This window comes from Chiloscyllium punctatum, chromosome 37, assembly GCF_047496795.1.
Source record: "Chiloscyllium punctatum isolate Juve2018m chromosome 37, sChiPun1.3, whole genome shotgun sequence".
Classification (NCBI taxonomy): domain Eukaryota; kingdom Metazoa; phylum Chordata; class Chondrichthyes; order Orectolobiformes; family Hemiscylliidae; genus Chiloscyllium; species Chiloscyllium punctatum.
In genome coordinates this window covers 14525547-14541069 of record NC_092775.1, presented here as the reverse complement: position 1 = coordinate 14541069, position 15523 = coordinate 14525547, and the positions used below count along the sequence as shown (strand labels likewise).

The 15523-nt window shown below is 42.5% G+C and overlaps 1 protein-coding gene across 2 annotated transcripts in view; it reads left to right on the top strand.

Moving 5' to 3' along the window:
- The window catches only part of LOC140462888 (glutathione hydrolase 7), a 121991-nt gene that overhangs the window by 50010 nt on the left and 56458 nt on the right, over positions 1-15523 (top strand). Inside the window, exon 1 of one of the 2 annotated variants that reach the window (XM_072556323.1) lies at positions 5041-5463. The exons of the other annotated variant lie outside the window; for it this stretch is intronic. Coding sequence (XP_072412424.1) covers positions 5292-5463 — 172 coding nt within the window. The 5' untranslated portion in view covers positions 5041-5291. Of the gene's footprint in view, positions 1-5040; positions 5464-15523 lie in introns of those variants that run through there. 2 annotated transcript variants of the gene reach the window in all.

Here is a 15523-nt window from a genome sequence, read left to right as displayed (position 1 = left end):
TTTCCAACAAGCACCAAGACATGGCTTGGCTGGTGGTGATAAGGGCTCTGCCTGTGAGATCCTTTATGCATGCCCAGACTCTCAGCCGCACCGCACGCTGCCCTCGAAGTGTCTGTAGGGGGGATGAGACTGTCACACACCTCCTTCTGGAATGTGCCTATGCAGAGGAAGTCTGGAGAGGAATGCAGTGGTGTTTATCGAGGTTCGTCCCGAGCAGTGCCGTGACGTGGGACTCCGTGCTCTACAGTCTGTTCCCCGGGACGGACACTGAGACGAACATCAACTGCACCTGGAGGATCATCAACTTAGTGAAAGACACTCTCTGGGCGGTCGGAAACCTGTTGATCTTCCAGCTGAAGGAGTTGACCCCGACTGAGTGTTGCAGACTGGCACATTCCAAGGTCCAGGACTACGTGTTGAGGGATGTGCTGAAGGTTGGGGCAGCTGCCACCAAGGCGCGGTGGGGAAAGACCACCGTGTAACATCTGCCTGCCTAAGCACAGGGGGCCGACGCAGTAAGGGGGCTCTGCTGACCCCCCAGCTAAATATGTGGATAGTAATCATACAGATCTGTATGTCTCTCTATGCAAAGAAATGGAATGTTTACGTATGTATTGCATGACCAATTGTACAGATCATCAAAATATTTTATGAATAAAGGATATTTTTGAAATTAAAAACAATGAAGACCAGCCCATTGGAACAGGTCCCTTCTTCCCCAGTACTGGTGTCAATGTCCCATGAATTCAAACCCATTTCTCCTACACCAACCTTTGAGCCATGCGTTTGTCTGCTTCATCTTATTGACCATGTGCCAATTAGCTCATGACTCAGGTTAGTAATCCAGAGATTATTACCTTTCTAATTTAGGTCCTAGCTGTTCATACTCCCTTAGCACAACCTCTACCCTAATTTTATCTATGTCATTGGTACCTACGTGGACCGTGACCACTGGATTTTTACCCTCCCACTCCAAGTTTCTGTGCAGCCCAGATGAGATATCCCGAATCGAGCACCAGGCAGGCAACGCAACCTTCAGGACTCTTGATCCTGGTCACAGAGAACAGTGTCTATGCCTCTGACTGTACTATCCCCGACTACAAGAACATTTCTCTTCTCTCCCCACCAGATGAATACTTTTACTGTATGAACTATTCACCCTGTTTCACATTTAAAAGTCATAGCTTACAGAAACTGCTGGTGGGAGAATAAACTGATTTGCTTCAGGCTTAAAATTACATTTATGGCAGAGAACAGTGCAGAAAAATCAGCCTGAGCTGATCATCTGATGTCTCTGCATGTCTGTTGCCAGCCTGAGCTGTTCACTACCTGAAAACCAATAAAATGGTTATTCTCATTGATAACCGGTCACCAGTCCATATACCAATCAGCAACTTCTTGCTGGCTGAACTTCAATTTGTAAATCCCTTTTGCTCCAGCTCACTGGCACCTTCATCTACTCCTGCAACCGTGTAAACAATACTTAGAGTGAATGACAGGTAACTTGCTTTCAAAAACATGCAGCAATCTTTGGTTTTTAAAACAGTTCTTTTCTCATTTCAGTCTACAATAAAAAAAACAGTAAAACAAAATAACACAGTCTTTACAAAGAAAGGGAAAAATACTTGGATATGTATTTTAAATGCTGCAATCTACAATGCTATGGTTCTGGATAATTATTTTTCAGCTTTCTATGCAATTTAACAGCATAGGGAAGGTGTTTTCTAAGATGGGCTCTAGGAGAAAGTGAGGACGGCAGATGCTGGAGATCAGAGCTGAAAAATGTGTTGCTGGAAAAGCGCAGCAGGTCAGGCAGCATCAAAGGAGCAGGAGAATCAACGTTTTTTCCTGAAGAAGGGCTTATGCCCGAAACGTCGATTCTCCTGCTCCTTTGATGCTGCCTGACCTGCTGCGCTTTTCCAGCAACACATTTTTCAGCCAAGATGGGTTCTAGTCAATTGGATAAGAATGTTTATTTTGTTACGGAATTCTAAAGTGAAATCGACAATTTTGGTGAGTATTTAATGGATTTTGGAAACTAGACAGTGACTGCAACAGGAGAATATTTCATAGACTTTAACAAAGTCCATTTCTGCAATGAAGATCCTGAGGAAAATAATGCATTAGATCTAGCAATAATTTGCATGATAGTGTCACAGATGACAGAGCACTCACATCCAGAGTACTCATTGTACAACATGGGTAAAATTTGTCCCAGGGCAACTAATGAATGGAAAGCTGCAACAATCGGTGAACATGCAGGAACAGTTTCCTGACATGTTTCAGTTATGATTAAATGCTCACGATGACAGCCAAGAGCATGGGGTGTTGGAGTGGTAAATAGAATGTGCCATGCAAGTGGGAGTCTGAAGTGATTTGTATGTCAGTACATGGTCATGAGCTACAGAGAGAGCCCCTAACAGTGCAAAAGAGAGATCTCACAATTATTATCTTTGTAGACATGGAGGTGGATGTAGAGGCTGGAACTTGAATCCATGCAGCAATTAACTTTACCAAAAAAAAGGTAAGTCACATAATAGAAATAGAAAGTAGATGTCCACGTGATCCTGACATTTCAGTGGCTGCCAATAAAGCTGCAAATAAACTAATAAAAGAACATTTTGAAAAGGTTCTTCGCTACCATCAGTTCTGAGGAAGGGTCGCTGGGCTCAACACATTAACTCCGATTTCTCTCCATAGATGCTGACAGACCTACTGAGCTTTTCCAACAATTCCCATTTTTGTGTCTGATTTCCAGCATCTGCACTTCTTTCAGTTTTTATAAAATGGGTTAACAGTTTATAGAGTTTGGAAGTTATTCTGAGGCAAGAGATTAAGCATAAATAGGTTTGCATTGAAAATGCAATGAAACTGATGAGGTTTAAACAAATGTAGTAGCGCGAAGTTTCAAAGCGAAACTGACTGTTGCAGATATTAGCTTGGATTCTCACATTGCTACAAAACTAATCATAAAATTATTTCTGGCCCTTTTGGCCATACAATCATGGGAGTATAGGTTAAAATCAGAGGATAGTGAATCTATGGAGTTCTTTAATGTAGAGGGCTGCTGAGGCTGGATCCTCAAGTATATTGAAGGCTGAGACAGACAGATTGTTACTGAGTAAGAGAATCAATGGTTATGCAGAAAAGGCAGGTAAATAAAGTTAAGGATTAACAAATCAGCCATGATCGCAGTAAAAGATGGAACAGTCTTGAAGAGCCGAATGGCCCACTTCTGCATCTCTGTCTTATGATCTATCTACAGGGCAATGTTTTCAGAGAAAAGTATTTCAGAAACTCTTTAAAGAAGTGTATCTAACAACGCTTCCCTCATCTGTGCTGATTTGGAGATGCCAGTACTTGACTGGGGTGTACAAAGGTAAAAATCACGCATCACCAGGTTAGAGTCCAACAGGTTTAATTGGAAGCACTAGCTTTCGGAGCACCGCTCAATTATCACAACCACCTGATGAAGGAGCATCGCTCCGAAAGCTAGTGCTTCCAATTAAACCTGTTGGACTATAACTTGGTGTTGTGTGATTTTTAACTCATCCGTGCTGTTGGTGTCAGCAGTTCGATAAAGTAGGTTAAAACAATGACTGCAGATGCTGGAAACCAGATTCTGGATTAGTGGTGCTGGAAGAGCACAGCAGTTCAGGCAGCATCCAAGGAGCAGCGAAATCGACGTTTCAATTTCGCTGCTCCTTGGATGCTGCCTGAACTGCTGTGCTCGTCCAGCACCACTAATCCAGCAGTTGGATAAAGTAGACAGAAAATTATATACAGAAGCAAAATACTGTAGGTGCTGGAAATATGAAACTGAAGACAGTACATGCTGGAAGTGTTCACAGTGGGTCTGACAACATCTGAGGAGAGACAGCAACAGTCAATGACCTTTCAGAATCCATGTGTTTCGACAAAAAAAAACCTTGGGCTAGATTTCAATTTATTCAAAACTCAGCCGAAAACATAATTAAGATTGGGATCAAGTTTCCTTCTGATTGTTTCTCCACAGATACTGTGATGTGTTTAGTTTCTATTTCTATTTCTTCTATCATACAGCCTTTTGTTCTTGAGCTAAAAGTTGTTTGATTGTGAAAAATGAATAAGCTGAGACAGGGAAACAAGGAACAAAGACATTAGCTTAAGAGAATACTGCAGTAGCAATAGCACAATTCTGCTTCTGTTTATTTTTAAATTCCAGCTATTGCAGATTAGTGAGCATGACTTAGAGCTATAGAGTTGTACAGCAAAGAAACAGACCCTTCCGTTCAACTCGTCCATGCCAACCAAATATCCCAAAGTAATCAAGTCCCGTTTGCCAGCATTTGCCCCAATTCTCCATTGAATGTTGTAATTGTACCAGCCTCCAGCACTTCCTGCGGCAGCTCATTCCACCCTCTGCCTGAAAATGTTGCTCTTTAGGTCCCTTTTAAATTTTATCCCTCCCACCTTAAACCTATGCGCTCTAGTTTCGGACTCCCCTACCCTGGGGGGGAAAAAAACCTTGTCTTTTCACCCTATCCATGCCCCTTATGATTTTATAAACCTCCACAAGGTCACCCCTCAGCCTCCGATGCTCCGCACTTGTATCTTGTCGATTTATTGATTTTGATTCATTTCACCCCTCCGCAGTGCAGTATCCCAGCGATTCTGCCCCTCCTTTGTATTTTGCTTTTTTTAAGAAACACAATCGCAACACCACCGTTACCTGTAGCAACAAAAATTAGCTACATAGACACAAAATTATATCGTAAATTTACATTAAAAGCATTTTTATTTGTAACATTTAATTACAGTAGAATGACTTAAAATTTGGCAAAAATCCGTACAGACATTTTATATACAGACAAACATAAATTGCACCCATCGATGTTTTGTATGTGCTTAAGACTGTATGGTGTTGTCATCTGATCCATACGATTTTAATCTGAACCACTTGCATTTCTCGCTGTATTCCTCCACCCATTTGATTTTTCTGGTTATTTGAAATCCTCTTTCTGCTGATTGTTTTTAACCTTCCGGCGCCGTGCACTGGCGGTTCCCCGCTTCCTACAGGGGAAGAGTCACAAATTGAAAGGAATATCGCACAAGCCAGAGAGACACAATACAGTATACACAGAGAGAGAGAGAGAGAGGAATTAAAGGGCATCAGTGCACCGCTGCGGGGGAACGAAAGGAGCGTTTGCATGTCTCAAGACCTGTCTCCAGCGGCTCGCCTTATCTGTGTTGCCCCTGCCCAATTGCTGTGCTGAAGCAGAGAGGTTACACCGAGGGTAAATACACCGAGGATGGCGGAAGAAGAAGCCGGCCAGGAGACTAACCTCGGGGCCTACTCGCCGGTAGACTACATGAGTATCACCAGCTTCCCCCGGCTTCCCGAGGACGATACCGGCTCCACCGACAACGTCCTGCGGTACCGCAAAGACGATGACTCGTCCCTCTGTGACCCGGACACCACAGGTCGGTCTCCCGGGCAGCTACCGAGAAATAAATGTTGGTATTTGACAGAACTGGGCAGGTATCAAAATGTAGACGCATAACCATGCCCTCGTTTTATTGAGGTGTGTCGGAATAGGATGGATATCAGATTTTAAAATATCAGGTTCGAGTCTGGGAGACATCGTACTCTGCAGGGGAAGACCTGCTTTTTAACACCGCCTGCTCCTGAATTAACCATTTTGTTTTGTTTTGGGGGAAGGGGTGGTCATTGGGCATGGGATCCATGAAATGTACAAAGAAGCACTGATTCCCGGTTTTCATTGAATCGAGGAGGCCCCTCCAATCCACCAAAGACAGGCGGCAGTGTCTCTCAGTGGTTATCACTGCTGCCTCACAGCACCAGGGACTCGGGTTCGATTCCAGCCTCCGGATGAGTCTGTGTGGAGTTTGCACATTCTCCCCGTGTCTAGGTGGGTTTCCTCCGGGTGCTCCGGTTTCCTCCCACAGCCCAAAGATGTGCAGGTCAGGTGAATTAGCCATGCTAAATTAATTGCCCATAGTGTTAGGCGTATTAGTCAGAGGGAAATGGGTCTGAGTTGGTTACTCTTTGGAGGGTTGGGCTGCAGCACCTGTTTCCACACTGTAGGGAATCTAATCAGTGCATTTCAGGTTGAGGAGGTGTCATAATATTGCCCCACATGTGCTAATGGATTAAGGGTCTGACCTGGTTCTGCCCCAGGTACCACGCTTGAGGTTTTCAGGTGCTGTCCTGGACTGTTGTCTTTGACACCTGTTGCCAAGCCATTGCCCATGAGAGTAGCACATGCCACCCTACAGGGGGAGTTGTCATTTTCCTCTGCCATTAGCTAGTGATTTTGACCTTCCCCAAAGACCCAGGTCTGACCTTCCCAGGCACCACTTGTTCTGGATTTCTACTTAAAACCTGTTTTTTTAATAAATCTGAATTACTTTATCTCACAGACACACACAAAGATAAAGTTGCCATGGTCCTACTGGAGTCTCGGGCTGCTCTATCATTGAAGAGAGAGAGAGAGATTACTGGTGGTACTTTAACCCAAGAGGTTGAGAAGGAGTGTCCTTCATGGTAGCCTAATCTAGTGTAGGAATACACACACACACACACACACACACACACAGAGCTATATACATGCACGTACACAGAGCCCCCCCCCCCACACACACATACACAGCCATATACACGCACGCCCCCCCCCCACACACACACACACACACAGCCCCACACAAACACACACACACCAGCTCTGTCCCGCAATCCCCTCTTACAGTTGCATGGTGTTTCAAGGTGACTTGAGAATTTCTGTGGTGTTGCCAGGGCAGGTGTCCAGTTGATGTTCAGCTGTGGTGATCAAGCTGACCTGGGTGGGCAGGCAGTGGGGAGGAATGAGCTGGGAAGTGGGACTGGAGGTTTCTAGAGTCACTGGATCAATTAGAGTTAGGATTCGGGTTAGCAACTTCAGTTAGATTTTCAAAGGAGGGATCTGGCACAACCCCTCCATCCCCAATTTCTACAACCACAAAAGTACTGAACCTCCCACTCCAACCCTCCATCCTTCGAATGTGCCCATGCCAAAAATGTTGACCCCGATTGGTAAATGCCAACAAAACCTGTAAGAAGTTTGCTGCATTCATGATCCAGTTCTGCCGGGTTATACCCAGACACAGGTAGAAAAGGTAAGCCTCTTTTTGAGATTGGTGCATGTCACAAGGTGGCAGAATTTACCAGTCATGTCCAATGGGTGTTATTAGTGTGATCGGGGCAGAGATGTGATGCCTTTTCACTTGATCACAGTTCATGTTGATACTTGGAGGGAGGAAACAAGTTACAGGCATGGAAGAGAATCTCCATGAGTCTTTATAGCTCAGTTACTAGGTGGATGACTTAATTGGCAGTCCCTTGAGACCAAGGATGACTTTCGCCCACTCTGATGTGTGTACTGAGGTCACTAAACTGTCCAATGTTGGATCTAAATATGCTGCCACAGATGGAGTGGGTGGTATTTGAAGAGGTTGGAGAATTGGATGCTTGGGCTTTAGCACACTCTTTGCTGTTTGTGTTTGGCCTCCACCTTTACTGGTCAGAGATGCCCAAGATGGTTGGCAGATACTTCTTTTTCAGTGTGGGCTATCACGGGCAAGAGATTATCACGATATGGGAAAGATATGACAGTATTTTTAAGGGAGGCTTTGAGGGGGTCATTAAGCATGTTCTCTGCCATCCTGCCATCTGCTTATTGTGATGAAACTTGGAGGAGGGGGTTTGTTTTGGAAGTGTTGTATCAGGCATGTGGACAATGTGGCCCAGCCAGTGCAACTGATTGGCTGTAACCAGTGCCTGTAGTGAGGTTGGTGACTCAGAAAGAACATGGGTTTTGGAGCACCTGTTCTACTAGTCCATTTTCAGGATTTTGCAGAGGCATTGCTGGTGATAATAACTTTCTGGGATTTAAGATGTCTGCTATATATTGTCCACATTTCTGACACATTAGACATGTAAGAGGCTGGAAGGCCACAGCAAGCCAGGCAGCATCAGGAGGTGGAGAAGTCAATGTTTCGAATATAACCCATCTTCAGGATCCTGGATTCTACTTTGGATTCCAGCATCTGCAAACTTTTTGTCTCTGACTACGTTTCTGACACAGCTCACTAATGGGATTCCACAGGATCACTGCAATTATTTACAAATATATATTCATGACTTAGAGGAAGAAAGTGAAAGTACTGTGGACAAAGTGGCAGAAAGGCAAGTTGCAAAGGGGATCCAGGGAGATATCAAAAGTTTAAGTAAGTGAGCAAAGAGTTGGGCAGAGTCTATTGTGGGAAAATGTGAAGTTGTTCATTTTGCAAGGGAGAACAAATAAAAGGGTATAATTTAAATGGAGAAAAGCTGCAGAAAGCTGCAACACAAAAGGACTTGTGTGGATTTGCGCATGAAGCACAGAAAGCTACAACACAGGGACAGCAGGTAATCAGGAAGGTCAATGGACTGTTGGCCCTTATTTCAAGAGGGTGGAGTAGAAAAGTACAGAAGTCAAAAAGCAATTGTACAAGTGATGGTGAGACCACATCTGGAGTACTGTGAGCAGTTGTGGTCCCCTTATTTAAGGAACTGCATCTTTCATTGGAAGCAATTCAGGGGATTGGTTCGTTAGGATGAACCCCAGTATGGAGGGATTGTCCTATGAGCAAAAGCTAAACAGACTTGAATTCTGCTCACCAGAGTTTAGAAGAATGAGGGGTGATTTCATTGAGATGTATGGGATTCTTAAAGGGCTTGATAGGGTAAATGCTGAGAGGATGTTTCCTCTCATGGGAAAGTCTAGGACCAGAGGGCATAGTCTGAGAATAAAGGGACACCAATTTAAGACTGAGATGAGGAGGAATTTCTTCCGTCAGAGGGTGAGAATCTATGGAACCTCTTGACAGAGAGAGCCATGGAGCCAGAGTCCTTATATATATTTAAGGCTGAGTTATATAGGTTCTTGATCAGTAAGGAGATCAAGGAACATGAGGAATGTCGGATCAGCCATTACCCTATTGAATGGAGCAGACTTGAGGGGCTGATTGGCCTACTCCTTTTCCTATTTTTTTTGGTTTTATACAACAACATAGATAGCAGATGAGACTGCAACAACAACCCAGGGGTCTCACTACTCAGAATCACAAGGAAGGCCTTTGCTTGTGGCATACATAAAACACTGCATCTAATTGTAGACGAAGGGACTTGGAAGCGCAGTGGATTTTCAATGCTAACAAACCTACTGTGGACATGATCATCTTGATACACCAGGTACAAGAAACATGAAGGGAACAGTATACCCCTTTGCCTTACTTTAGTAGACTTTAAGGAAGCATTCAACATCATCAGAACAGAACTCTACAAGATTTAGGGGAATATTGACTCTTCACAAAAGCTCCTTGGTCTCATCTACTGCTGTCATGACAATCTGGGAGGGTTTGATGGCTCAATTTCTGAATGTTCAAAGGTGAAGTATTAGAGTGAAGTTGGCATCTGTTTGGCGTCTTCTTACCCATGCTTTTGAATGTTGGAGTAAGAATCTAGTTATTACCTGTAATCAGGAAATATATTTTCACAATGCCATCAAATGGGTTAGTGGATATTCTGAAATAACAATGGCAAATGTTGCCCTTACAAGTTCAGCAACATATTAAGGAGCCAGCTAACCTATGCACTTTTTTTTTTCAATGACTCTATAGTGATTGGAACAAGGTCAGCAGATGCAGTCATAGAATAGGAGTTCCCTGATTGGGGCTGTTAACCTGGCCCAATCAGGGAACCCTGGCTGACAGATATAAACAGATGTGTTCGGGATTCTGCTCACTCTAGAAGCTGGCTGTGAGCTAGCTGGGTCAGTGTCAGGTACTCTGCATGTGTGAGTAAAGGGTGACTTGGTGACCCTCTCCTTCATAGAGTTATTTTGGACTCCATGAAATTTTGAAGTGCAGAATAAGACCTTCGCAAGGTTTGTAGCTCAGGTTGAGGTTTAGGGTGTAGGTTTGCTCACTGAGCTGTAGGTTTGATATCCAGACAAAGACATGCCAGAGAATTCCTAGAGGCCTGGCACTCCAACCTCAACGCCATAAACAAGCACATAGATCTAGATGCCATCTATCAACCCCTCAGAAAATGAACAGGAAATGAAATCACCACAAACCCCAGGAACCCCATCCAGGAGAAAGATATAAATAGAAAGCAGGAGACAACAGCTTCGCATCACTTGGAGGTCGCCACTGATAATGTTACCTAGCCAGGTAATGAAACGTCTGGATATCAAACCTACAGCTCAGCGAGCAAACCTACACCCTAGAGAATAAGACCGATTTTCCCCTCTGTTAGAATCTTTGAAAGAACTGTCAAATCTAATCCCGAACTATATTTCTTTTCTTCTGCTTGCAAATGAGTCTTTTTCAAGCGCTTGTCCAAGACTGGAACTTCCCATGGAATCTGTTTCCACCAGCAGGCCTGTTTGCTTGATTTATTTTCTGGCCACAGTGAGTTTGTCAACCTCTGACTATGTAATTCCTTATGAAATTTGGTTTTATGAATGTTAAAAATGGCTGGCTGCATTGTTTGTGGGAATTACATTACCTCCTGAGACAGAAATCTGACAGAAATAAATGTGTTAGTATTACTGGTCTGGCAGCATAGAGAGAACAGACATCATGAGGCCAATATGATGCTTTTTAGAAAGTTGGTGGATTTTAGGCTACAGAGGAAATTGGGAAGGAAGAAGTGGAACAGAAGGGAAGGTCAGGGAGCTGTTAGTGGATGAGGAAGATTGGAGATTGTTATGATTTCATCTGATGTTATTACTGGACAAGTTAGATCCCAGATTGTTTTAACCAGGTGGTTTTTAGCCGAAACACTCACACATGATATTACAGATTCATTTTAACAATAAAATGGAAGTTAATACAGAAAAAAAGGAGGTAAAGTAAATTAAATCAAATTGTTTACATTTAACAAAAGTTTAAAGGTTTAGAAACACCTAGTAAAATATAATTCCATTAATCCCAGACGCATTCCTGTACAGTACTCGCACTAGAGAGTCCTGCCTTCTCTTTCACATCAATAGAGCTTAATTAACCGTGACTTCAATTGTCTGTTTTGAGAATCTGATAAACTCTTCTGGGAGGATTCATACAGTTGAGCATTGATGTTTTCATCGTCGAATAGTCCTTCAGAGCTTTAACCAAATATGTCTAGTGTGATATTTTTAAACTAAACTGTACTGAGGTGACCAGTTAACAGTTCTAAACCAATCTTCTTCCGACATGAGTAACTGTCGTACACATCTAGCATGCGCCAGGACTTCCACAAAACCTACCAGGTTAAAAGCCAAATGGTTTTTCCCCAAACCAAAGGTGCTACCCTAATCAAAATATTTTTTTAAAAATTCTCCTAACCAAAAGCCTGATGCATAACTATTTACTTTGGTTGTTCATAAGCTCTCCCAATGAAAACAAAGCAACATTACACTCAGGAAATCACTCTCTAATACTGTGTTTTTAAATAAATCGCATTGGTTACAGCAATACAAGTTAAATCATTAAACCCTTTCATAGACCCAGACAAAGCCCACATACCACTACTTCAAAATTCAAACTCTAAAATAAGTGATATTCTCATGCATATAAATCACACACCTACCATCAAGTGATCAACAGAACAAAAGGTAAAAGGAGTGGTAGTGGCGGTAGAAAAGGGATTTTGTAATTTTTTGTAATTTGTAATTTATTATCTTGGACTGAGGATTGTTTATAACAAACATAAATCAGAGCAATAAAAGGCAAATGATTGAGGTTTATTGTGTTGGGGTGATGCAAAGCTCCATGCTCGGGTTTTAGCTATTCATAAACTATGTCAATAGTTCAGGAACAGTGTGCAATGTTCCTGATTTGCAGGGTATGTTTAGGAAGAATGGTGCCCTCGGCAAACATATATAAACTCAAAACATAGAGAGCAAAAACGTATGTTGTTATTAGTGAAAATAAAATCTGCTTCTAAATTTCTAAAACCTCTTTCCTCCATTTTAGGAACAAGGTCTATGTGCCAATAAGTTTGCATTCATTAATCAAATTACACCTATGCCTGACAATGAACAGACCGATTCATTCACAGTTGAAACATTTAAATCCTCCCCCTCCCCTTGACAAGGCTCAGTGGAAGATTATCCATCAAACACAGAGGTTATTGTGTTAATTTTACAGATTGCTTTATTTGGAAGCCTGTCCCCATTCACCTTGTGCCCACCTGTAGCCAGCTTGTCTACCTGCTGATTTTTATCCCATTCTCAGCAGTACCTTCCTTGGTGTTAGCCCACCCTGCCTTGTGAAAGTGGTAGAGTCGACTCAACTGGCTGTGCGGTCGACTGCTGCTCTTTTTTATTCTGTTCTTTGTAATTCTCTCCAGTCATATAAAAATGTGTATTATTCTGCTTTATGAAAATCACTAATGAATCAGCTTCCAACAGCCTTTCAGGCCATGTGTTCTAGATTATAGCCAATTGTTATTCTTAAGATTCTCTACATCCTTCCTCAGGTATGCTTACTATTTGTCTTAAATCTTGTCACAAAATCATAGGACTTTTTACGGTACAGAAGAAGCCCATTTGGCACATTGCCCCCTAGCACCAGCTCTGTAACTGAGCATCATTACCTAATGCCAACCTCCTACTGTTTCCCCATACTCTTTCACACTATTTCTATCCAAATTCTCTCTTGGATGCCAGTGTCCTCTGGCAACTGATGCACACCTTTGTTTCTCCTTATTCCATCAAAGTCTCTCACTGCTTGACAGTTTGACATACTTCAATAGGTATGTTCAAGAGGAGAAATGCACTTTGCATCTTCAGATATTCCTTTCCCCACCCCATGCCAGGAACTGGTCTCTACCATGTTGCTCATGATGCCACTAAACATTTACTTATCTGAGACTAGCCTTTAACCCAGTCAGTGCGTTCACCTAGCATGTAACTGTGTAAAAGTCAGATTTGTGAGAGCAGTGTTTTAGGGAAAAAAGTTAAGGGATATATTTTTACACAGTCATGTTTTGGAGAGGGATGCCTCCAATTAAATCATATCCATCCAAAGTGTCACAGTCCATTTCTAGCATCTCTGTGTTTTATTGCATGTGTCACAGTACATTACATTCGCACAGACATTCAGTTGCTTTCATCCTATTAAATGTGTATTTGTGATCTGTGTGTTTGAAATCATACCAGATTTGGGACCCTGCCCCACATGCTTACAGACCACAGTTAAAAATCACAACACTGCAAAGTTAACAGTTCATTACATTTAAAGATATTTTATAGAACTTACTATATCTACTTAGTCATATGAGGATAAAATAAAGATACGTATAGATGTATGAAATGAGAGTAGGAATAAGCATTGAAATTTACAAAATACTTAAAGGATTGACAGAGCAGATGTGGGTAAGATGTTTCCTGAGAGGAAGAGAAATGTTCTTACTCAGAGAGTTGTGAATTTGGAATTCTCTACCAGTGAGGTCTGTGGAAACTCAGTCTCCAAATATGTTTAAAGTGGAGAACAACAGGTATGCAGGTTTACGGGGATAGTGTCGGTAAAAGTTATTGAGGTGTTCGATCAGCCATGATCATATTGAATGTTGGGGCAGACTCGATGGGCTGAATAGCCCAACCTTTCTCCATGTTTCCAAGGCCATTTGGTCCCTTAAATTTGCTCTGCTGTTTAATAAGGTCCCAGCTGATCTGATTGTGGCCTCAATTCCATGTTCCACTCTTTGGCTTTCTGTCAGTCATAACTCTATCTAACTAGGCCTTACGAGCCTTCAATGAGGCCATTGAAGGTTCTTCTGTTCTCTTGATAAAGATGATTTCACAGACTAACTCGGAGGGAAAATCATTCTTCTCATCTCTGTCTTATGTGGAAGATCCCTTATGTTTTAAGCTGCACAAAAGTAGGTATATTTAAAATCAGCCACGACAGAATTCAAAATGTTTATCTCAGTATGTCGAACTGCTTTCTTATCCCTTATCTCATTCTGTTTCTTTCTCCTTCTGCTTCTGTATTTCCTCGACTCCTGTAGATCCTCTTCTGCTTTTCCTTGTTTCCTACATGTTTCCCTCTTTGTTATACTTTCTAGTTTTCTCTCCCTTTCTCCTTTTCTCATTGTTTTACTGGAATGCTCGAAGCCAGATAGCTATGGCCCACTGATGGCTGGAGAACTGATCTGATCTGTCCTCATGTGCAAAAGAAACGAATGGGAGAGATGCTTCCTACTCAAGCCTCAATAACCCTCCGTAATCCTCTTGCCGCTATTGCGTTGTGTCTGCAACTATCACTCAGTTGGCTGCAGGCCAGTCATAGAACTGCACAGCAGGGAAACAGACCCTCTGGTCTGACGCATCCATGCCAACCAGATATCCTAAACTAATCTCGCCCCATTTGCCAGCATTTGGCCCATATCCCTCATCACCATCCAAATGCCTTTTAAATGTTCGCCATGATGTGGAGGTGCCTGTTTTGGGCTGGGCTGGACAAAGTTTTAAATCGCACAACACCAGGTTATAGTCCAATAGGTTTATTTGGAAGTACAAGCGTTCGAAGCACTGCTCCTTCATTAGTGCACCAAGAGCTTGTACTTTCAAATGCACCTGTTGGACTATAACCTGGTGTGTTGTGATTTTTAACTTTTAAATGTTGTAATTGTACCCACCTCCACCACTTCCTCTGGCAGCTCATGCCATACACTCACCAATCGCTGCGTGAAAAAGTTGCTCCTTAGGTCCCTTTTAAATATTTCCTCTCTCACCTTAAACCTATGCCCTCTAGTTTTGAACTCCACTACCCTGCAGATACTGGGGACACAAGCTTAAATAAGCAGGAAGCGTGTGGGAATGAGCTACCTGACCACTGGAGGGTTTGGGTGCTGGGGTTCGTCAGAGAGCTGGAAGACTGTGAGGAGAGGCTGCAGCCTGATCTGAAATGATCACTATTGAAAGAATGTGACACAATTACGCTGAGGATATCGGAGGCAGGGGTAAATTGAGGGATCAAGTGAGGTCACCTTTGTCTTCTATGTACCTTCAATAATTTGGGACTGTGTTTACCTTTCTTGGAAGTGGCCTAAAAGTACAAATTTGCCTGTGCTAACCAAGCGATTGAGATTACGTTAATTGTTACCAATAGGTAATTGGATCTTAGAAAACAGATGGACAGGGATGGATTGAGAACAGATAAAGTTTCTTTCGTTTTACGATCACATCTCTTGTGATCCTATCAAGGTAACTGAGAGCTTTGTTCATTCATAAAGAAATTACCAATTGCAGTAAAACAACAACTTGTATCTAAGTAATACCTTTAATTTGACAAAAGGTCCCAAGCTGTTTCACCAGGAATACATTATAAAACAAAGTGTGTTCTGAGTCATATAAGGAGATAATGGGTTGCATCACCAAATACTAAGCTCAGAGGTAGGTTTTAAGGTGTGGCTTCAAGGAAGAAAGCAGGAGAATATTCCAGTACTTAGCCA